The sequence below is a fragment of the Mus caroli genome, chromosome 2, assembly GCF_900094665.2.
Source record: "Mus caroli chromosome 2, CAROLI_EIJ_v1.1, whole genome shotgun sequence".
In the NCBI taxonomy this organism is placed as follows: domain Eukaryota; kingdom Metazoa; phylum Chordata; class Mammalia; order Rodentia; family Muridae; genus Mus; species Mus caroli.
Genome location: NC_034571.1, coordinates 12,641,088 through 12,666,532, shown reverse-complemented (window position 1 = coordinate 12,666,532; position 25,445 = coordinate 12,641,088). Strand labels below are relative to the sequence as shown.

At 36.2% G+C, this 25,445-nt stretch overlaps 1 protein-coding gene across 1 annotated transcript in view; it reads right to left on the bottom strand.

The window, feature by feature from the left end:
- The window catches only part of Malrd1 (MAM and LDL receptor class A domain containing 1), a 667,530-nt gene that overhangs the window by 150,056 nt on the left and 492,029 nt on the right, over positions 1-25,445 (bottom strand). The window contains exon 31 of the mRNA XM_021156265.1: positions 15,266-15,423. Coding sequence (XP_021011924.1) covers positions 15,266-15,423 — 158 coding nt within the window. The remainder of the gene's footprint in view (positions 1-15,265; positions 15,424-25,445) is intronic.

Here is a 25,445-nt window from a genome sequence, read left to right as displayed (position 1 = left end):
CTTGGTTTCTGTTAGTAAGATTCTTATGTCTGCCTTTTGCCATCTGGTAATCTCTGGAGTTACTTGTTATAGTTGTCTCTGGTTAGAGCTTGTTCCTTTTGTGATTCTGTTAGCCTCTACTAGCAGACTTGGGAGACTAGCTCTTTCCTGAGTTTCAGTGGTTAGAGCACTCTCTGCAGGCAAGCTCTCCTTTTGCAGAGAAGGTGCACAGATATCTGGCATTCGGACTTGCCTCCTGGCAGAAGATGAAGGCCTGAAACAGGGCCTGTCAAAAAGGTGTTAGCTACTGTAGTCCACACTCTTACCTGTGCAGACTAGTTTCCTCAGGATCTGGGAACCGAGATGGCTCTGACAAATAATTTTAATTACTTTTTAGTAACCTTCCAAAATGTTACATGTCCAAGCCAGTATTATTAATGGAAACAACAGAGCAATATCTCTTATGAACATAAAAACACCTCAAAATTAATAAATCAAATCTAACAATGTATCAAGAATATTTCAATATTTTGGTCATGACCAAAAGAAATTATAAGCATGTTAGGTCTATAAAATTTCAATAATCTTTAGATATAGTCTATCAAATCAATAGTACAGATACATACACACACATATCTGAGATCAGTTCCCTAAAACCTATATAAAAAGCCAGGTATCATGGCTCAAACTTTCAAATTCAGTGCTGGGTAGATGACAAAGGGGATCACTGAGGCTTTCTGTTAAATAACCGAGCTCCAAGTTCAGTGAAAGACTTTGTCTCAAAGCATAAGTCAGTAAAAGATTGAAGGAGACACCCAATATCTACCTCTGGCACCCACATTCATGCTAACATACTTTGCACATGTGCCCAAATGTACATATACACATAAACAAGTATACACACAAACACAAAAGAAGACAATGAAAACCATAGCCTTTTCAGAATAATAACTTTTAAAGCCTTGGACTAGAAAGCATTATCTTGAAAGTTAAGAATATCTACAAAGGCCAGGCGTGGTGGCACACGCCTTTAATCCCAGCACTTGAGAGGCAGAGGCAGGAGGATTTCTGAGTTTGAGGCCAGCCTGCTCTACAAAGTGAGTTCCAGGACAGCCAGGGCTATACAGAGAAACCCTGTCTCAAAGAAAAAAAACACACAACAAACAAACAAATAAACAAACAAACAAAAACAAAAAATCTACAAAGAACAATATTCTTTTTTTTTTTTTTATGGAGAACCACAATTGATTTTTATTAACATTCTGATTTAAAACAGTTTAGATTCATAGAAAAACTGAGCACACAGTACAAGAGTGTCCACATATTCTCACATTAATAACCTGCATTAGTATATTATTCTTGTGGAAACCAATAAGGCAATATTTCTACAACATTGAGTTGTATCACCAAAGTTTTTAACTGAATGTCTGTTACTCACTCACACATCCCATTTGACGGGCAATATTTTCTAGACTCTTTGCGGCTGTGGAGGTTCTCAGAGCTTCCTTGGTTATTTTATGAACTTGACAAATTTGAAACTATTAGAATGTTTCTATTTTCAACACATATTATCTGGAATATATATCAATGTAACATATGACCATAGTAGAATTTGTCAGCTTTTGGGATTTGTTTACACATTGGTTATATTTTCTATTTCAATATCACCCCCACAGACACATCTCATGTCTGGTTTGTCTTTCTGTGTGAAAGATGCCTTCTACATCCATAGTTAAAGACTATGATCCTTTTATAAGAAAATATCTACCTATTTTCTCAGAAGTCTTCCTCAGGGAGATTTGTCTACTGACCATAGTTGGTGTTTGGTGGACAATATTCTTAAGGGTGAAAAATGATCCTTTCTCAGTAAACTGAGCACAAAGAATGACATTCATTCTTATCATTTCTATTCAACACTGCCCCAAAATTCTTTACTTAAGTAATAGAAGATGATGTGTACTGATTATGAAGGATGAACTAAACCTTTTTTTCCAGAGGGCATAACTATATAGAAAATCTCATATGAAATCGCTCCAATCAAATAAGATGTCTCCAAAAATTAATACATAGTTGGAACAATGTTATAGTATATGTGCAGAGTTACAATGAAAAATATTAATTATTTTCTTATGTTCCAGTAATGAAAATATAGAATGTGAATTAAATACCCAATTTGTTTTAGCACAAGGAGGAGAAATATATAGAGATATGCTATTTAATAATGGGAATTAATTATGATAAATATGTCATTAGATTCACTCATTCTTATGGGGTCATCATAGAAGATAGACAATAGCAACTAGCCAATAAAATCTAAAGTATTAGCACTCTTGTAATGCATTAAGTGTAATTAACTGTTATTGACCACCACATTATTTGAAACAAGATTATGTACACATAAATCTAACAAAAGAATATGATAGGAAGAATACTAAGGATCTGATGAAAAACTCAAATATAAACACTTATATTCGATAAATTATTCTATGAGTAAAAATCACTTCTATCAAAATGTAAATTCTTTTCAACTTTAGTCAGTTTTCACTCAGTTCCAGGCAAAATCTCATCAGGTTATTTTGAGAATATTAATGAATTAACTCAAATTTATAAAGTAAGGCAAAAGACAAGTGAAAACAACACAATATAGAAGAACAAATTCAGAGCAATACTAATTGGCTACCAGGAATTATAAAAAGCTATGATAATCAAGGCAGTGCTGTAGACATGAGTCAATGACCTGTAGAACAAAAATCTCAGAAACTGTCGAGAAACAGACAGCAAAATGAAGAAAGAACTGTCATTCTCAGAAAGGATTCATCACAAGCTTTGTAGATATTCCAAGAAAATTCAAATCGATGTCAAAATGAAACTATGAGCTGATTTAATTCCCTTTTGGAATGTTCCATAAAATGTTAAGTATTGGGTAAATAGTTTATGGTTCTGATGTCTAACTGAAAACACATGCTTACCTATATTTCTCAAGAATATTCTGAAGCAAATACAGAAAATGCTGATATCAATCTACAGAAGTCCTGGAGAATCAGAAACAGCAACTAATACAAACAAATAGTAAGGGCTTTCTGGGAAATTTAAAGCAAATAGGAACTGATGAAAACACATGAATAAAACTGCAATCTGTTAAAACAATCACCTGTGAAAGAAATTACCATCACTATAAGCAACAGTAGAAAAGATAAACTTTCCCAACAGGATTATGAATTCACTTAATGAGACAGTGCCTTTGGTACAAGCTAATGATGAATCAAGGGGCTTCGACATGATAGTTAAGTACTTATTGGAGGAGCTGATGAGAATAAGAATCATACATGGATCACATTGGGTAGCTAAATCTTGTTGAGATGATCAGACATATGAGTTTCCAAGCTGGGAATAGAACCAAACTAACAAAGCAAGATGCCTGAGACTGCTACAAATAGCTTGTATTTCCTAGATCAAATGGTAAAAATAGTACATCAAAAATATAAGGACATGAAAGTCATAGCTCCTCTGTGGCATTAGAGTGACAGAGAGCTGGAGGTCACTCAAAATGTACAGTCACTGCTGGAAGAAAGGTATTTATTGGATTGTCTAAGGAACTGGAACATATTATTCAAACATTATTCAATATTATTCAAACAAGTTTCACCAACATGCAGGGATGTAAACAAACACTTTTGGGAAATTATAAAAGAGAATCATTAAGCTTAACAGAATCTATAATGTTATGGTAGACAGCAGAGCACTAGAAAAACAAAGAACCAAATCTAGTTCTTTGCTTTGGATGTCATTTAAATCTAAAACATTCACACACACACATATACATACAGGGATATACACACATACACACACATGCATACACATAGACGTACAGACAAATATACACAAACACACAAACGCATATATACACATCCACATGCAGACACATGCACACACACATATACATAATACACACCAAGGTTTGTTTTTTTTTCATAGACTGTGAAAACTAGCTCGATTGTCCAGATAAAACCTCCAGCTATGAACTGATTATAAGAATTGACCCAGATTAATTGCACCTGAGAATGAAGAAGCTGTAGCAGAATCTCCCTGAGGTTAAAAGGGAGCAGAAGTCATCAGGTTTCCGTGAGAACATATGAATTCCAAAGCTGGAATGTGAATCACTTCCACATAGTTTGGAAACAGGAAAGAACAGTAAGGGTTTCAAACTGAAGACAGCACAGGTGAGAATATCAGTCAGTTCCTGTGGAGGCCTCAAAAGAAACTTTATCTGTCCAGTAATTGCTCTTGAATCTTTCTCAGAACTCTGAGAAAATGTATTGCTGGTGTTTAAGCCACACAATCTGTATTTGGGTGGATATGGATGGGGAAATGGATCTGAGAGAAAATGAAGGACAGGGTTAATATAGTAAAAATATAACACATGGGATTCTAAAAGAACCTACCAAAAAACAATATCAAATTTAGTTAATTTTAACTATGGCTATATCAATATTATTTGTGTTATGGCATAGAAGTATCTGCAGCAAATCAATAGGTACATAGGTAAATACAGCCATCTGCATTACTTTGGTTTCTGCTTAAATCAGTAGTTATTTGCTATAGCCTTGAACAAATAAATGTGTATATCAAATTACAGAACAATCTTACAATGTGGGTTACATAGAATTAGTAGTGCAGTGAGAAAAATAGCTGTAAAATACTTTTATTTAATGTTAACATGAAATTAATGCCAGATATTTTTATTAATAAGATTATCAAGAAATATGTGTGTTATTTATGAACTTTATCTAATATTCAAGCCAATTACAAGAAGTCACAGAGCCTGGCCAGTACAATCTTGCCAAACATCTTTTATTTGTACTGGTGGGGATTAGATTCAAAGTAGAAAATTCATTTTAATTAGAATAGATGGAAATTTCCAAGTAATCTAATAAAAACATCCACTTCAATACAAAGTAATAATAATTACAGCTTTAAACCCCACAGGAATAAGAAAGAGGAGCCGCAGTAAAGTGTAGCCAAATAAACCACAAGTGAAGGTAATGCATTACAAAACAAAAGGCAAACAGAAGCACAAGAAAATGTCCCATTATCATAAAGAAAGAAGAATCACTATGCACGTAAGAGTCATTGTCTTGAGTCTTGCACTTACCAATATAGCTTTGACATATAAGTGCTGAGACTGATAAATACACCAAGAAACAAAACAAAACATACAACACCAAGAACAAACAATAGAGACTGAGTATAGTTAAATTTGATATGCCTTCATTCCAGTAGGCAAAACAGTACAATAAAGAGAAAGGGCAGATGAAATGGTTTAATTTATCTCTGTTTTTGTTACTCATCTATGTACCTATCTATATTAGCAATGCACTAGGTACGGTCATCCTTTCATACATTTAAAGAAAATGTATGTACATAATATAGATTTAACATTGATAACATGATTCTATGAAATCAATGTAGGTATGACAAAAGGTTCAATTAATGGTAGTGAAATAATGGCTGATGTAGAAAAAGAAAGTGAGATTATAATCTACCACTACTTCTATTCAATAACAAAACTGAAGTAGTTAGCTAAACCCACAGCTCCAATTTATAGAATAATAAATGAGTACATTTTATTCTTCTATAATAAGAAAGGGCTTGGAAATCAAGGGATCAAATTCAGAATCTATAAGGAATATAAAGACTGACAGAGTTCACCAACTAAAACTGTAAAAGTTTCTTTAGCTTCCAATATGTTAAACAGTTCTTTGAAGAAGTCTTACTCAGCCTGGGAACCAGACTTCTAAGCAAAGCTGATTTGGGTTATTTTTCAAGGTGACTTTGTACCTAGTCCATTTATAGTCAGCTATAAGAAATACTTTCTTTTGCAAATTTCCACTTCTCTGTCTTACAATGTGAATTGATTTTAATTTCCAGCAGGATCGCTCTTCAACTGGAGGTCACCTTTTCTCTTTATTACACTGTGAAGGAGAAGCCTTGTGCAGAAGGTCAAATTAGATTAGCTCCCTCCTCTTGAGTGTCAACCTTCACATTTGTGCGTTGCCTTCTTGTCTTGTGTAATTTAGAACTTAATAGTGTTTTACAGCAATGTTTCTCTCTAAGGTTGTTTTTCTATTATCTACAAGGAAAGATATACAGACTATTCCAGAATTTTTTTCTCCACCTCAAGTGTCAATATATTTCTTTGTCAACAAAACCTATACACCAATTTTACCAAACTGTTAATATTGGTCCATGATTCTTGACATGTGATGGATAACAGGTGTGTGCAGATACATTGATAGATTTATCCTATCTAGTGTCTTTGTTAAAGATCTGTTTAATAAATTAGTCCATATTAGGGCTGGAGAAATGGCTCGGTGGTTAAGAGCATTGATGGCTCTTCCAGATGTCCTGAGTTCAATTCCCAGAAACCACAACCATCTGTAATGGGATCTGATGCCTCTTCTAGTGTGCCTGATGATAGCAACAATGTACTCATAGACAGAAAATAAATAAATCTTTTAAAAAAGAGTCCACATTAACACATGGGCCATTAATATTATAGAAAGGGGATATCAAATCTATTTTCAAAATGGGGCAATTTGTCTAAAAACAAGCAAACCAGCCAGCAAACAAACAAACAAAACAGTTTGGATGTCCTATTTAGGGCTGAGGACTTCACAGTCACTCATTCTCTGAGCTTTGACCAGTTATGAGTCTCTGTGTTAGCCTCTATTGAAAATATAGAAGATTCTCTGCTGAGGTTTAGGGAGACACATTAATCTATCACTATGAGAAGTTATCACAAGTTATTTTAGTATTATATGCTGTTAGCCGAGTAGTAGGTTTGTTTATAGCCTGTCTAGTGTCAGGTTCTTGGCCCTGATATTATGCTAGGTAGGGGTTCTATATTGTGGAGCTAGCCTTATCCAAGCAGAAAGTGTTTAGTTATTTTTGTGATATTTGTGTCACTATTACACCAGGGTGCAAAAATTCCTCCTAAAGCTCCAGGAACCTTTTGAAAGATGAAGTGGAAAGACTGTGATAGCAAGAGGTGGTGGATGACTACAAAGAAGAAGTATTTCATGAACAAACCTTGTCAGTTGCCCATATGAATTCACAGTGATTAGGACAGCATCCATAAGACTTATACAAGTTCAAGTCAGATAAAATCTCAACATGAAGTGGTGAGTTGTACAAGACATTCCAACCTTACTTGAGGAGCCCTTGGTAACTGAGAAGGAGTAAAGCTTTTTGTTTGTTTATTTGGTAGTTTTTTTTTTAATTTTTTTTTTTTAGTTTTGTAACTCTCTCATTTTATTTTTGTGTTGAACTTGTTATGAATTTATGAAATGTAAAGATGCTTGGAAAACCATGAGATCAATAATCCCAAGAACCAAAGAAGATAACAGGAGGGTGCAGTTTTCTTCAGCTTCATGCAGTATGTTTGTCTCCCTCTCTCTATCTCTCTGTCTCTCTCTCTCTGTCTCTGCCCCCTTCATTCTTTTTGTTTTCTTTTTATTAGATATTTACATTTCTAACGTTATTCCCTTTCCTGGTTTCCCCTCTGAAAACCTCCTATCCCCCTTCTCCCTCCCCCTGCTCCCCAACCCACCTACTCCCACTTCCTGGCCCTGGAATTCCCCTATACTGGAGCATAGAACCTTCACAGGACCAAGGGCCTCTCCTCCCATTGATGATTGACTAGGCCATCCTCTACTAAATATGCAGCTGGAGCCATGAGTCCCACCATGTGTATTCTTTGGTTGGTGGTTTAGACCCAGGAAGCTCTGGGGATACTGGTTAGTTCATATTGTTGTTTCTCCTATGGGGCTGCAAACTCCTCAGGTACTTTCTCTATTGGACAGAACTTCGGACCACTATGGTTGAATTAATGAAAGGAGTGAAGAAGCTGAAGAGGAGAGTGACCTCATAGGAAGACCAGAAGTTTCAACTAACCTGGATGACAGGGATCTCTTAAAGACTGAACCACCCAGATGCAAATCAAAACAACCCTGAGATTCCACCTCATACCAGTCCGAATGGCTAAGATAAAAAATTCAGGTGACAGCCGATTCTGGCTAGGTTGTGGAGAAAGAAAAACACTCCTCCATTGTTGGTGGGATTGCAAGCTTTTACAACCACTATGGAAATCAGTCTGGCGGTTCCTCAGAAAATTGGACATAGTACTACCGGAGGATCCCGCAATACCTCTCCTGGGCATATATCCAGAAGATGTNCCAACCGGTAANAAGGACACATGCTCCACTATGTTCATANCAGCCNTATTTATAATAGCCAGAAGCTGGAAAGAACCCAGATGNCCNTCAACAGAGGAATGGATACAGAAATTATGGTACATTTACACAATGGAGTACTACTCAGCTATTAAAAATAATGAATTTATGAAATTCCTAGGCAAATGGATGGGCCTGGAGGGCATAATCCTGAGTGAGGTAACCCAATCACAAAAGAACTCTCACATGATATGTACTCACTGATAAGTAGATATTAACCCAGAAACTTAGAATACCCGAGATACAAGATACAATTTGCAAAACACATGAAACTCAAGAAGAACGAAGACTAAAGTGTGGACACTTTGCCCCTTCTTAGAATTGGGGACAAAACACCAACCATGGAAGGAGTTACAGAGACAAAGTTTGGAGCTGAGATGAAAGGATGGATCATCTAGAGACTGCCATACCCGGGGATCCATCGCATAATCAGCCTCCAAACGCTGACACCATTGCATACACCAGCAAGATTTTGCTGAAAGGACCCTGATATAGGTGTTTCTTGTGAGGCTATGCTGGGGCCTGGCAAACACAGAAGTGAATGCTCACAGTCAGCTATTGCATGGAACACAGTGCCCCCAATGGAGGAACTAGAGAAAGTACCCTATAGGTGCAACAATAATATGAACTGACTAGTACCCCTGGAGCTCCTGTCTCTAGCTGCATATGGTTGTCCATCATTGGGAAGAGAGGCTCCTTGGTCTTGCAAACTTTATATGCCTTAGTACAGGGGAATGCCAGGGCCAAGAAGTGGGAGCAGGTGGGTAGGGGAGTGGGGAGGGAGGGTCTGGGGGACTTTGGGGATAGCATTTGAAATGTAAATGAAGAAAATACCTAATTTAAAAAAAACAGACTGAACCACCCACCAGGCAGCATACATAAGCTACTCTGAGATCATCCCCAATCCCCAGTCCCCACCCCCGCACATATATAGCAAAGGACTGCCTGGACTGGCTTCAATGGAAGAAGATATGCTTAATCCTAGTGAGACTTGAAGCCCCAGAGAAAGGAGAAACCTGGTAGGGCAGGGGCACCCTCTCAAAGGCAAGGGGAAAGATGAATGGGATGAGGAACTGTAGGAGGGGGAACCAGGAGGGGAAGCAACTGCTAGAATGTAAATAAATAAAATAATAATAATAAACTCTTAAATAGCAACTGATAGCAACTCGTGACAATGTTCATAATAATACAATATTTAATCTCATCAAAAATAGCAATAATTAAAACATGCAAAGCTCTGTTATATATGTTGTCCTATGTCTATCTTACATAAACTGTTGCCTATTTATCGAATACATATATTTTTAGATACAAGTGTATTTTTAACTCTGCATATTTTTCTTTTATCAGCTTTAATTTGTTTTCTACTCTTTATTTTTCCCACTTCTTTATCCCCTTACATGGAACTTTCTGCAGTAGAAACGATACCTACAAAATAGGTTGCCTTTCCAAGCCCATGGGGAAAGGACAAGAGGGCTCATGGAGCAGCAAATTTGTAAAATTACTTTGTAAATTACAGCATGGACTTCACTAAATTCTAACCTAGTACCTGGTTTGTATGTGACTATAAATCTACAATGTGTTTCTTCGATTACCAAGAGAACTTTATGCATCATATTTTATTGGGTAATTATTTATATTATCATAGTCTTCTATACAGTTGTGGGGAGAGTTGTGAATGGTGGATTAGAAACCCTTCTTGTCACAAAATATCTTAGGGTCTACAGTCATTTGTGTTAAAAAACATATATGAATTGGAATGGGTCTCACCCTTCTCTTATTTGCCATTTTAAAGTTTATAAACCCAGAGAGTATCACATAGAGGAGAGCTCTGCTTGAAGTATCAGACAGTGGACACTTATAGGTCTGACTTTTCTCTAGGCAGTGATCAGTATGACACCTTAGAAAGTCATGGACAGCAGGTCTCAATTTGATAAACGAGACACCATCTTGGCTCTTGTCCTTCAACAACTGATCATATGAAATAACTGAACAAATGAGCTAAATGTATTGTTGCATACGAAACTAGGCAGAAAAAAATACATTCATCATCCCTTTTTTGACTTTTATATGGGATTTATTTGTAGGAATAGCTAATTAATTTATTATTACATTTTTGTGAAATATATACCAAATTTGTACTAGAAACTATAATATATCATATACAGAACATGCAAAGCTTTTTCTAAAGAATTATTTGTAGGATATAAAAGTGATTTTTGGAAAACGAGTATGGAAACACTAATTAGGCCATGAAAAAAGCTCCCTTAATATGAGAGGAGGAAGACATAGAGTGAATAGCAGACAAGAGAGTCACCAGATGCGGGAAAACTAATATTTATCACCGCATGGTTTTATGATACTGAATAGATTCTAGAGGCTTCCTCCCTCTCATTCACCTCATCCATTTATCCATATATATATATATATGTGTTTATATATATATATATATATATATATATATATATATATATATATATATAATAGTTAGGGTTAGGGCTAGGGTATATACACACACATACACACATATATGTGTGTATATATATAGTATTAATTAATAAGAAAATTTCAATAGTTTTTGACATGTAATTGTCACCTGATAGTATTATATTTGATATTATCCTGGGTTTTTTTTTTCTCAGTGCCACACACACCTATTTTCCTTGAGGGACAGACCATAATCAGAAGATATGCTTGAGAATCATCTATTTTCAATTAAAATTATATAAAAATAATAATGAATAAAAAGTAAAAGCAAACTCAAAAACAATAAAGAAGTAAGAAGTAGACCACAATAGTATCATTTTGCTGAAATGCTTTACTTTGGCAGTATGGATGAAAATAAAGGGTATGCTAAACAAAACTAAGCCAAGCACTAAATGACAAATACCACATGGTCTTATTTGTGTGTGGAAACAAATAAAGTGAATCTCCTAGAAGCATAAAATAAGTAATAGTTAACAGATTGGGCAGGTTAAAGGAAAATGGAGAAAAGGAAGTTGGTCAACAGGTACAAAAACAGGAAGAAAAATTCTAGTGTTATATCATATAGTAAGGTGAGACTAGTTGATCAAATCTGATTATGTGTTTCAAAGAAGCCAGAAGAAAGAATCTGTCTCTGAAGTAAGAGATTAAAAAAATTGAAACACTGGGTAGGTTAATAACTCTAAATGATTCATTACACATTGTATACATATATGGGACTAGCTGACTGCCCATTGTATACACAGTTATTATAGATCAATAAAACATGCAAAAAGCAACACTCAGAGTCTTGGGAGATTCATTAGGGGAGTACCACTTAAGAGGTTTCTCAGGAACGTGAACTTCTTCATTAGGAGGAGGGATGAGGAAAGAAGTCAGTGAGCAACTGAAACCCCAAGTTTCAGGACTCATAGTGAGCATGAGTAAAATCTTTATAATTCTAACAATCATCATAAAAGTAGTCTTCATTGCTTCTTGAAAAGAATATTTACATGCTAAATGAACATGAATTCCACAGTCTTTAATACCAATAGTTTAGATCTATGAACTCAACCTTCAAAGCTATTTCAGAATGGCTAGGTAATTATTCTGAAATATGAACATTAGACATCTATGATGCCATCCAGATCTATCAAGTTACCTGTTGTCGGAGAAGGGAGATTTAAGACGTAACTCAAATATTCTCCATGAGCAATTATAAAACTCTCCATATTACAGAAAATGCAAAAACTAAAATATATTTTATGTTTATTAAATTTATATGGTATATTTTGATCATATTCTCCATTCCAACTCCCCCTTACATTCTCTTCCCTCTCTAAACACCCATCTTCATGTTCTTTCTCTCTTTCTTAAAAAAAAGAAAGAAATCAAAATAAACAAAAAACCCAATAAGCCAAAAACATAACAAAGCAAACCAAAACAAAATGAAGTTTCTATTGTTGCACAAAATGCTGCAAATACTATAAATGTTGAAACTTACCTCTACATGGCCTTGATTTCATTAGGATGAAGTTGTAGAAATCAGAATATTAGTCATTATTAAAGTTTCCATCCTGTGTCCAAATTTCACCTCCATTTTACTGGGATTGCATTTATAATCTAAACAAGTCCAAGGCTAGGAATCTGAATTAGGAAAGCTTAATATGCTCTGGAGAAAATAATTTGGTTTCCCTTAGGTCTCTTTTTTTCAATATGGTTTAAAAAAAAGACTATGTTCATTTTAATTTGAGATTTAAATTTCATGTGTGAATATGTATCTGAAAGATAGAAACTAACATGATTAAGTTCTTATATACTAACAACTAGAAAATATACAATCAGCTAAATGTATGCTGGTATTTTCCTATAATGCCTTGTCTTTATATCAAAGCATGATGATAACTGTATACCCATTTTAACATTCTGATTATTCACCACTTAATATTAGAAGCTACTGAAGGGTTCCTACTCATCAAGAGTGTTTATGTTTCTCATGTGTCCTACTCAAAGCCTGGGGTAAGTTGCAGTAGTTTGGTGTGTCATCCATACGTTAGCATGAAAGATCATGTTTAATTTTACCCAAATTTATCAACTTTATACATTTTTATTGATTGCTTTGTCTTATCTGATCAATCATATTAAGATGGTGATACAATTTAGACATGCTTTATTTGAAAATAATCTCAATATGATGGTGAAGAAATGTCCTATTTGCCATTAGTAGATAGTGTTTTTCAGAGTACATTGATAGTCCATGTCAAATCAATCATATAGTATCTGTTATGACTTCTGATATAATCTAACTTATTCCCTTGAAATAAACTGAATGCTAATGGCTCTCCTCAATTCATACGTTGATTTCTACAGATAAAAATTAGGAGGGTTTGGGAGATCAAGGTCATCAGATGAAAACTGATACTCCTGGTTTTTGTACTGGCCATAACCCATCCAGTTGCTTGTTACTCTGAGAAGTTCCAGGCTCACATAAAGAAGGATCCAGGATTAGACAAAGCAGGTCTCTCTTCTACTCTTTCTGTGTAGCACACATGTGTTTGCATGTGTAAATTTCTCTCAAATCTCCCTCCTCATGTGGGAAACATGCTTTCAAATATATCACATAACTCCAATCCTGTCCTATGCCTTGCATCATCTAAACTAGAAAAAAAAAATTGAAATGCCAAATCAGATAGAAAAACAGAAAGACCCAAGATAATTCACTGTGTTAATCAGCCCCCCACAAGACAGTTCAGAGAAAAAGGAATGTCCTTATTATCCCCACCATCATTATTATCATCATCATCATCACCAGCATCATTATCATTATCACCACTACCCTTTATCATGTTGACTGCCAACTCCACCCCAGACTTCCCTGCAGTAGAATTATCTGTAGACTGTCCAGTATGCAGAAGAATTCTCTATACTGCTAACCTCTAATTTGAAAATTCATGCTCCACAGCAAGGCTTCATAAATAAAGACTGAAACAAACCTTTGTAATTTAGAGGCTATTTCTAGATGCACAACTAAATACTAGGGGCTATACAGTTGGGTACCCCAAGCAGAGAACTAACCAACTATTCAAAAAAGCATGTTTGGGTGTTTGTTCTGAATGGAGGGAGATGCTGAGTCATGTTAGTAAGTAAAGTATGTTTGCTTTCATGAGTAACAGATCATCACACAATAGGAAGAGCAATGGAGGAAGACTAGGAAGTTACCTTCCTGGAACCTGGAATCTATTACAACCAAAAGCTAATGTCCCAAATTACTCTATATTGTATGTAAAACATATGAAAAAATCCAAAGGATCAAGATATTGCACTGACATGTGTGTCCCTCAACTGCTAGAATGGACTTTCTTGGTTTCTACTGGTTTCCATTTGAAAACATAAACTCTCAAAGAGTCAGTATAAATATTTCATGTTCTTTGCATGTGTTTTGATTTGGTAAGAGACCCTGTCAGTTATTATAATTAGTATAGCTTCTCTTTTTTTCTGTTTTTTGTTTTGTTTTGTGTTTTTGTTTTATCTTTCAGACTTTTTGTACCGACTACAAGCTTGGTAACTAATAGATGGCAGATTTTTGATGTAACATTTTACACTAATTACGTAATCTTGGAGAGGAGAATTTGCTAAGCATTTTGTGGTCTCAATTATTTTAAAGCTAGAAGATATGCATACCTCCCACATTAGGCCAACTTTTGAACTAAAATTGATATTTTATACAATGTGTATAAAATATCTCCTGAAAGACAGAAAATAACCAACACCTGTCACCATGTCCTAGGAACAATGTTTGAGTTGAGGCAATAAAACTCATGTGGTCTAAACAATTAACTGCTAGGTCATGACTCCAGGGTTGTGCTTTAATAGACACTTTTAAATTGAATATATATCATAAAACACTGATGAAACTGTAAGTATAAATACTGTCAACTCTCTCAAGGACTGTGTTTTATACTTGGGGGCAGATCTTAATTTGAAACGTCAAGACTACTTTACTTTTATTTTGCTTGAGATAGAGATTTCTTTATTGTTATCTCTAGTGTCACATTTCCTCGTTGTCCTTTGGCAAGTCCTTATTTGCTAAGTACATGTAAAATCTACTCAGACACTTTTTTGTTTGTTTGGGCTTTTTTTTGGTTTTTTGAGATGGGGTTTCTCTGTGTAGCCCTGGCTGTCCTGGAGCTCACTCTGTAGACCAGGCTGGCCTGGAACTCATAAATCTGCCTGCCTCTGCTTCCAAGTGCTGGGATTAAAGGCATTCGCCACCAGTGCCCGGCTCAGACACTTTTTTAAATGTACAGATAATCTTCTAAATAGTCAAGGCCTTAATTGAGTTCAGGTGGCAGACATCAATGAGCTTAGCCTTGACTCAGATGAAGACGAATGAGGGTACTGTATGCCAAATACCCACAGCCCCAGTAAGAGATGAGAAGTTAATGAGGGTACTTTGGCAGTATGACTACAATGGGGTGATTAAACTCACATATTGAATATTCCAATGGTTGCAAATCTATTTTCTTCCATACCTTTAATATCCCCACAATATGGGGATCCACCATGTAGAACCAGAACCGAACAGTACATATTCCAAGGCTTGCTCGAAAAAAGTGAGAGGTAACGATTCTTGCAGTAGATCCTTCTTCAGTGAGAGAAGTGTTGACATACAAGAAATGCCGACCACTACCTGGAAGATTGAAGAAAAGTTGTGGATTTTAGTGAAATAATGTATTTAATACAGAGTGTGTTAAACCAAGCACAAATATCATTATCATCTCAAACACTCTCCTTTCCTCTCTGGCACCCCTAATTATACAGAATTTATCTCTTACAAGTCATCTCAAAACAGCAGCTAATCCTTCTGAGCAGAAAGGTGGTGCTACAGGCACGTGATAGGCAGAGTTCATTTTACACAGGATTCTACCCTGTGCAGATTCTGAAGGTATACTATCGTTCATTCTCACTTTCAAGTCATAGCATTTTGGGTTTTGTTTGTTTGTTTGTTGTTTTTCGAGACAGGGTTTCTCTCTGTAGCTCTGGCTGTCCTGGAACTCATTCTGTAGACCAGGCTGGCCTCGAACTCAGAAATCCTCCAGCCTCTGCCTCCCAAGTGCTGGAATTAAAGGCGTGTGCCACCACGCCCAACAAGTCATAGCATTTTATATTTTATGAATAATGGGCATTGGGGTATGATTGATGTAGGACCTTATTTCAGTTATTCTTTCTTCTACAAAATCAGAGTATTAAGATATGGCCACATTTGCTGCACAGTGTGTTCTGCAAATTATATATTTTGGTAATGTGTGTGTGTGTGTGTGTGTGTGTGTGTGTGCTTTTTGTGTAGCAGGGGGGTGATTGCCTGAGTAGGCATATGTGAAAGATAAAGGTTGATAATATATGTATTATTCCATCACTTTTTACCTTACTTTTTAACAAAAGGTCTCTCACTAAACCTGGAGTTTGTTCACTGTTCATTTGTCTGCCCAGCAAGCACAAGGGATCCTTATGTCTTCATGACCCTTAGGTTACAAATACATGCCATGAGCCTGTTTTTTAAGTGGGTGCTAGGGATCTAAACTGCATTTCCTATGATGAGTTCACTCACTGAGTCCTCAGTTATGTTAGATGTTTTCCACTGAGCTATAAATGATGTCTGTGCTCCAAAGGTGCATGTTTTTCTGTGCATGTTTGTCTGTGTATTCAATATAATTGAAATTGTTTTCTATTTGACATTGCCAAAACTTATCAATCTACTTTTCTCTTCTGTGTTTTCTTTTTTTTTCCTGGGGTAGCAGATAAGTTGATTGTATAGTTCCAAACAAATCTAATACTTTTTTTTTCTACTTAATACAGTTTTCCTTGTGGCTTATCACTATTTAAAGTTCAGCAGCAATGGCCTCCCTTTCACTTCTGATAGCAGGACTTCCTGCTTCCTTTAGTTGTTTCAAGTAACTTGATGAGAGTGTTTTCAATTTTATTTATTTTTTTCAAATATATGGTTTAGTTTTATTTCATTTTCTGTTAAACATTTTATTTGTTTACATTTCAAATAATATCCCCCTTCTCATTTTCCCCTCTGTAAACCCTTGATCTCATGCTCCCTCCCCTTTGTCTCTGAGGGTGCTATTCTACCCACTCACCCACTCCTGCCTCACCTCTCTAGTATCCCTCTATGCTGGGGCATTGAGCCTTTATAGGGACAAGGGCCTCCCCTCCCATTGATACCAGTTAAGGCCATCCTTTGCTACATCTGTAGCTGGAGCCATGCATCCCTCCATGTATACTCTGGTTGGTGGTTCCATCCCTGCAAGCTCCACATGGTTCAGCTAGTTGATATTGTTTTTCCTATGGAGTTGCAATGGCCTAAGCTCTTTCAGTACTTCTCTTAGCTCTTCCATTAGGGTCCCCTGGCTCAGTCTAAATAGTTGGATGTGAGTAGTTTTATTTATTTATTACATATATTTCACTAATATCTACTCATACTCAACACTTCCATTTTCTTCATCTGTTGATTTTAAACAGCTTTTAATTTAGACTTGTTTCTCTGTTTTCTTAAAATGTTCAAACTTTCTTATAACCAATGTATTCCATGAAATACACATTTTGATTCTCTGTTCTCTCTTGAATTAAAATATGTCAAGATGTTAATTTATCATCCTTGACTCGTGAGCTATTTAGAAGCCATTATTGAATCTGTATAGGAGTTTTGTAATCACATTCCTGTTACATTATAGAGAAAAATGTGGAAAAACTGGGAAAGAATCATCAATTTTAATCATCGACAGAAATGGGGTTCTTCTCAAGTTAGGTAAACATGTAAAGAAAGGAGAGAATACTTTCAATTTTATGTGAAATATCCATTCTCCCAAAAGGAAGATTGTAGAAAGCATATTGTGTATGGCTTCCATTTATTCAGATTGTTATGTTTCATGGCCAATGACATTTTTTTCATATTATTTTTCTGTGTTACTTCAGAACAAAGGCACGCTTATACACTTGGATGAAGTAATCTACAGGTTGGGATGGTTGGTTGTGCTGTTCTAGTTAGTCATGCCAAGTCTCATATTCTGCCTGCTGAATCATTCTATAGCTAAACAACTTTAATTCACCAACTTTCATAATAAAGTCATAAATTTCTCCTTAAATTTCTATCAGGATTTACTGGAAAAACTATGATTTTACCAGTATTAAATTCTTATATGTTGGAGATTATTTTTTGTTTTCTGGGAGGAATGATCGATTTGTTTTCATCTATGCAATTCCTTTATGTTTAATAATAGTCCTCACTTAGAGTCTTTTCATTAACTTTCATGTTCTTTTTTCCCCTTTTTTTCATTGGATATTTAATTTATTTACATTTCAACTGTTATCCCCTTTCCTAGTTTCCCCTCCAAAAATGCACTCTCCCCTCTCTCCTCTCCCTGCTCTCCAAACCACCCACTCCCATTCCTGGCCCTGGCATTCCCCTATACTGGGGCATAGAACCTTCACAGGACCAAGGGCCTCTCCTCCCATTGATGACTGACTAGGCTTTCCTCTGCTACACATGCAGGTAGAGCCATCAGTCCCACCATGTGTTTTATTTGGTTGGTATTTAGTCCCAGGGAACTCTGGGGGTACTTGTTAGTTTATAATGTTTTTCCACCTATGGGGAAACCCCTTCAGCTCCTTGGGTATTTTTTCTACCTCCATCATTGGGGGCCCTGTGCTCTGGTCAATGGATGGCTGTGAGCATCCATTTCTGTATTTGTCAGGCACTGGCAAATCTCCTCTCAGGAGACAGCTACATCAGGCTCATGTCAGCAAGCTCTTGTTGGCATCCACCATAGTGTCTGGGTTTGGTGATTGTATATGGGACAGATTCCCAGGTGAGGCAGTCTCTGGATGATCATTCCTTCAGTCTATGTTTCACACTTTTTAACTCCTTCCATGGGTAATTTGTTCCCCCTTTTAAGAAGGATCAAAGTATCCACACTTTGGTCTTCCTTCTTTTTGAGTTTCTTGTGTTTTGCAAATTGTATCTTGGGTATTCTGTGCTTCTGGGCTAATATCCACTTATCAGTGAGTGCATATCATGTGTGTTCTTTTCTAATTGGGTTACCTCACTCAGGATGATATCCTCCAGAACCATCCATTTGTCTAAGAATTTCATAAATTCACTGTTTTTAATAGCTGAGTAGTATTCCACTGTGTAAATGTTCTACCTTTTCTGTATCCATTCCTCTTTTGAGGGAAATCTGGGTTCTTTCCAGTTTCTGGCAATTATAAATAAGGCTGCTATGAACATAGTGGAACATGTGTCCTTATTACATGTTGGAGCAACTTCTGGGTATATGCCTAGGAGTGGTATTGCTGGGTCCTCCAGGAGTACTATGTCCTGGAAACCACCAAACTATTTCCATAGTGGTTATGCCAGCTTAGAATCTCACCAGCAATGGAGGAGTGTACCTTCTTTTCCACATCCTCGCCAGCATCTGCTGTCACCTGAGATTTTTATCATAGCCATTCTGACTGGTGTTAGGTGGAATCTCAGGCTTGTTTTGATATACATTTCCCTGATGACCAAGGATGTTGAACATTTTCTTAGGTGCTTCTCAGCCATTTAGTATTCCTCAGTTGAGAATTTTTTGTTTAGCTCTGTACCCCTTTTATTAATAGGGTTATTTGGTTTTCTGAAGTCAAACTTCTTGAATTCTTTGTATATATTACATATCAGCCCTCTATCTGATTTAGGATTGGTAAAGATACTTTCCCAATCTGTTGCTGGCCTTTTTGTCTTATTGACAGTGTCTTTTGCCTTACAAAAGCTTTGCAATTTTATGAGGTCCCATTTGTTGATTCTCAATCTTACAGCATAAGTCATTGCTGTTCTGTTTAGGAATTTTTCCCCTGTGCCCATATCTTAGAGGCTTTTCCCCACTTTCTCCTCTATAAGTTTCAGTGTCTCTGGGTTTATGTGGAGGTCTTTGATCCACTTAGACTTGAGCTTTGTACAAGGAGATAGGAATGAATCAATTCACATTCTTCTCCATGATAACTGCCAGTTGAGAAGCACTATTTGTTGAAAATGCTGTCTTTTTTTTAAACTGGATGGTTTTAACTCCTTTGTCAAAGATCAAGTGACCATAGGTGTGTAGATTTGTTTCTGGGTCTTCAATTCTACTCCATTGATCTACCTGTCTGTCATTGTACCAGCACCATGCTGTTTTTAACCATAATTGCTGGAGATTAGGGATGGTGATCTCACCAGGTGCTCTTTTATTGTTGAGAATAGTTTTTGCTATTCTATGGTTTTTGTTATTCCAGATGAATTTACAAACTGCCCTTTCTAACTCTGTGAAGAATTGAGTTGGAATCCCTGCATTCCTGGGATGAAGCCTACTTGATCATGATGGATGATCATTCTGATGTGTTCTTGGATTCGGTTTGTGAGAATTATATTGAGTATTTTTGCATCAATATTGATAAGGTAAATTTGTCTTAAGATCATTTTCTTTGTTGGCTCTTTGTATGATGTAGGTGTGAAATTATTTGTGACTTCATAGAATGAATTGGTTAGAATACCTTCTGTTTCTATTTTTTGGAATAGTTTGAGAAGTATTGGTACTAATTCTTCTTTGAGGGTCTGATAGAACTCTGCACTAAACCCATCTAGTCCTGGGCTTTTTTTGGTTGGGAGACTATTAATGACTGTTTCTATTTATTTAGGGGATATGGGACTGTTTGAATCATTAATCTGATCCTGATTTAACTTTGGTACCTGGTATCTGTATACAAAACTGTCCAGTTCATCCAAGTTTTCCAGTTTTGTTGAGTATAGGCTTTTGTAGTAGGATCTGATGATTTTTTTGGATTCCTCACATTCTGTTGTTATGTATCTCTTTTCATTTCTGATTTTGCTTATTACTGTCCCTATAGTCTGGCTAAGGGTTTATCTATTTTGTTGATTTTCTCAAAAACCTGCTCCTGGTTTGGTTGCTTCTTTGTATAGTTCTTTTTGTTTCCACTTGTTTGATTTCAGCCTTGAGTTTGGTTAATTCCTGGCCTCTTCTCCTCTTGGATGTATTTACTTCTTTTTGCTCTATAGCATTCAGATGTGCTATCAAGCTACTAGTGTAAGCTCTCTACAGTTTGGAAGCAATCAGATCTGAGTTTTTCTCTTAGGACTGTTTTCATTATGTCCCATAAGTTTGGGTATGTTGTGACTTCATTTTCATTAAACTCTAAAAAGTCTAATTTCTTTATTTCTTCCTTGACAAAGTTATCATTGAGTAGAGGTTGTTCAGCTTCTATGTGTACGTGGGCTTTCTACTATTTATGTTGTTATTGAAGATCAGCCTTAGCTCATTGGTATCTGATAGGAGGCATGAGATTATTTCAATATTTTTCTATCTCTTGAGGCCTGTTTTGTGATCAATTATATGGTCAATTTTGGAGAAGGTACCATGAGGTGATGAGAAGGAGGTATATCCTTTTGTTTTAGGATAAAATGTACTCTAGATAACTGTTTAATCCTTTAGTTTCATAACTTCTCTTAGTTTCACTGTGTATCTCTTTAGTGTCTGTTTCCAGGATCTGTCCATTAATGGGAGTGGAGTGGTGAAGTCTCCCACTATTATTGTGTGCAGTGCAATGTGTGTTTTGAGCCTTACTAAAATTTCTTTAATGAAAGTGGATGTCCTTGCATTTGGAGCATAGATGATTAGATTTGAGAGTTCATCTTTGTAGATTTCACCTTTGTTGAATATGAAGTGTCCCTCCTTATCTTTTTTGATAACTTTAGGTTGAAAGTCAATTTTATTTGACATTAGAATGGCTACTCCAGCTTCTTTCTTTGGACCATTTGCTTGGAAATTTGTTTTCCAGACTTTTACTCTGAGGTAGTGTCTCCCTTTGTCCCTAAAGTGTGTTCCCTTTATGCCGTAAATTGTTGGGTCCTCTTTACATAGCCATTCGGTTAGTCTATGTCTTTTTATTGGGGAATTGAGTCCATTGATATTATTAGATATTAAGGAAAAGTAGTTATTACTTCCTGTTTTTTATTGTTAGAGTTGGGATTCTGTTCATATGGCTATCTTCTTTTAGATTTGCTGGAAGATTACTTTCTATCTTTTTCTAGTGTGGAGTTTTCCCCCTTGTGTTGGAGTTTTCCCTTTATTATCCTTTGAAGGGCTGGATTTGAGAAAAGATATTGTGAAAATTTGTTTTGCCATCGAACATCTTGTTCGTCTATCTATGGCTATTGAAAGTTTTGCTGGGTATATAGCCTGGGCTGGCATTTCTGTTCTCTTAGGATCTGTATGACATTTGTCCAGGATCTTCTGGGTTTCATAGTCACTGGTGAGAAGTATGGTGTGAATCTAATAGGTCTGCCTTTATATGTTACTTGATATTTTTCCCTTTCTGCTTTTAACATTTTTTTCTTTGTTTAGTGCATTTAGTATTTTGATTATTATATGATGGGAGGAATTTCTTTTCTGGTCCAGTGTATTTGGAGTTTTGTAGGGTGCTTGTATATTCATCTCTTTCTTTAGGTTAGGGAAGTTTTCTTCTATAATTTTGTGGAAGATATTTACTGGCCCTTTAAGTTGAAAATCTTCATTCTCATCTATACCTATTATCTGTAGGTTTGGTCTTCTCATTGTGTCCTGGATTTTCTGGATGTTTTGGGTTAGGATCTTTTGCATTTTGTATTTTCTTTGACTGTTGCATCAATGTTTTCTATGGAGTCTTCTGCACCTGAGATTTTCTTTTCCATCTCTTGTATTTTGTTGGTGATGCTTGTATCTATGTTTCCTGATTTCTTTCCTAGGTTTTCTATCTCCATAGTTGTCTCCCTTTGTGATTTTTTTCTACCTCCATTTTTAGATTCTGGGTGGTTTTGTTCAATTCCTTCACCTGTTTGGTTCTGTTTTCCTATAATTCTTTAAGGGATTTTTTATGTTTCCTCTTTAATGTCTTTTACCTGTTTACCTGTGTTCTCCTGTCATTTTTAAAGATATTTTTGTGTTTCCTCTTAAAGGGCTTCTACCTATTTAGCTGTCTTCTCCTGTGGTTTTTTTTTTAAAGGGAGTTATTAATGTCCTTTTCAAAATCCTCTACCAGCATCACTTTAATTCTATATGTTGCTTTTCTGGTGTGTTTGGGTTAATTGAATTCACTGTGGTGGGAGAACTGGGTTCTGATGATGCCAAGTAGTCTTAGTTTCTTTTGGTAAGATTCTTGCATTTGCTTTTCATCCTCTGGTAATCTCTGGTGTTAGATGTTCTTGCTGTCTCTGCCTAGAGCTTGTTACTCCTGTGAGTCTGTAAGCCTGTGTCAGCACTCCTGGGAGACCAGCTCTCTCCTGACAAGACCAATGCACAGAGACCTGCAGAAGAGCCCCACCTCCTGCGTGCAGATGTAGGCTGGTGGGATCCTGTTCCAGCTCCTCTGCTGCTTCTGCAGCCTGTCTGCTCCTGAGTGGACTAGCCTTAGAGAGTCTCCTGTACTTTTCATGAGTGTACATTACATTTGAGATTTCTGTCTTTATAATAAATATAGATTTTGAAAGATAATATTTTGGTCTTTTTCACATTGATAATGAATTTATTATAATTGTTGATTTTGTACTATTAATCTTTATTGATACAGCTGAACTACTGACAGAGCTGGTATGATATCTATAACACATTTTATCATTTCAGTATTCATTAATTTTTGTGTCTTTTTTACTTTTCTTCCACTTTCTCTATTCTGAGGTCATTGAATAATTTTATATAATTAAACTTTCCATCTTCTCTGTATACTAGTTGCATAACTTATGAGAGCATCTTTCCTAGTGGATGTCCCTGAACTTGAAAATTTTATTACAACTAACTCAAGCACTCCTTCAAATATGTGCATACCACTTCCTAGGTCACAGGAGTGAGTATTTTATATCTGTACTCTCCCATTTACATAAACCCAACATTTTCACATTGTTGAACATTTCTCTTCCCTTGTGTCAGTAAAGTGTTAGTGAAATAGTGTTTATGGATGCTTCCATGACTATATTCCTCTCCCCTTGTGAAAGCTGAGGGAAATCCTAGACTTATATTTGTAAATCTGATAAGGATTTCAGATAAGATATTTCCCTACTCTCTGCTCTGTATTTCATCTCATGAAAATTTCGATATTGAACCTGCAGCTCCTGGAAAATCATGGTTTACACGTCCTACCCAATTCCTACAGACGTTTATACCCAAGGTTTCCTCTTCTAGCTTTTGTGACCCAGTGCCCATCTGTTTGTTTCTCAGGGAAGCAGTAGCAGTTCCTGTGATCTTGGCTGTCCAGTAGATCTATAAAAAGCTATTGCTTTTCAGCTGCACAGCTTTTTTTATTGTTAAAAGGATGAACAGGTTTCTTCAAATCTCCTGACAAAGGGGTAAGGAGACAGAAATAACGTACATCTATACTTAAATGTTCCTTACTGAAAACTTCCTCTTTCATTTAGGAGACTTTATGAAGGCTTACTTGAAAACAATCCATCAAGAAAAATATCTAGCAAGGCTCAGTTGAAGCAGAAGGATTATAACAACTTTGAGGCTGCACTGTCTCAAAAACCCAAACTTATTAAATCTAGTGGGTCACCAGACAATATTGAAAGACAGGAACTAAAAAATAGGCCTGTAGAGGAAGGGTGGATAACAGGATTCAGAGAGAAATAGGAGAGGCTGGGACAAGGGTAAGAATAATCATAATGTACTATATGCAAGTGTGAAATTATCAGGGAAAAAATTAGGAGGAAAATTAAAATTAAAAATTAAAAATTAGGATGACCATCATCACCAAATTAAAAAAATGAAATTATGATATTACCACCCAAAATAAAGCAAAGCCTAAGAGAAAAACAAAACAAAAAGGGAAGAAGAAATAGCTAAAGAATCTGACCCAAGAATTATCATCATGAAGTTTTCATGGGATAAATAAATAGGAGTTGAAATAATGTGGAAGTTGACTTCCTTTCTAAAATCCCACAAAGGGAATGGTATATGTTGCTGCATTAGGAAAAATAAGCAAAATAATTTGTGCCACAAGAAAATACATTTGGATTTTACATTTTCTGGAGATATTTTCTTTCATCATTTGAAAACAGAAGTTTTGTGTGACTCACACAGCCAATGTATACTTGGACTCTCCCCTCTAGTTTCTACAGAAACACCTTGGCTTGATCTTTGAAACTATACTTTAATTCCATGTTATCTTTTTTTTTTAATTTTTTATTAGGTATTTTCCTCACTTACATTTCCAATGCTATCCCAAAAGTCCCCCATACCCTCCGCCCCCACACACACCCCTACCAACCCACTCCCACTTCTTGGCCATGGAGTCCCCTTGTACTGAGGCATATAAAGTTTGCATGATCAATGGGCCTCTCTTTCCACTGATGGCCGGCTAGGCCATCTTTTAATACATATGCAGCTAGAGACAAGAGCTCCAGGGGGTACTGGTTAGTTCATATTGTTCTTCTACCTATAGGGTTGCAGATCCCTTTAGCTCCTTGGGTACTTTCTCTAGCTCATCCATTGGGGGCCCTGTGATCCATCCAATAGCAGACTGTGAGCATCCACTTCTGTGTTTGCTAGGCCCCTGCATAGTCTCCTCATTTGCTTGATTCTTTGAATAGTTCTTCTTTTTTCCACTTGGTTGATTTTGCCCCTGAGTTTGATTATTTCCTGCAGTCTTCTC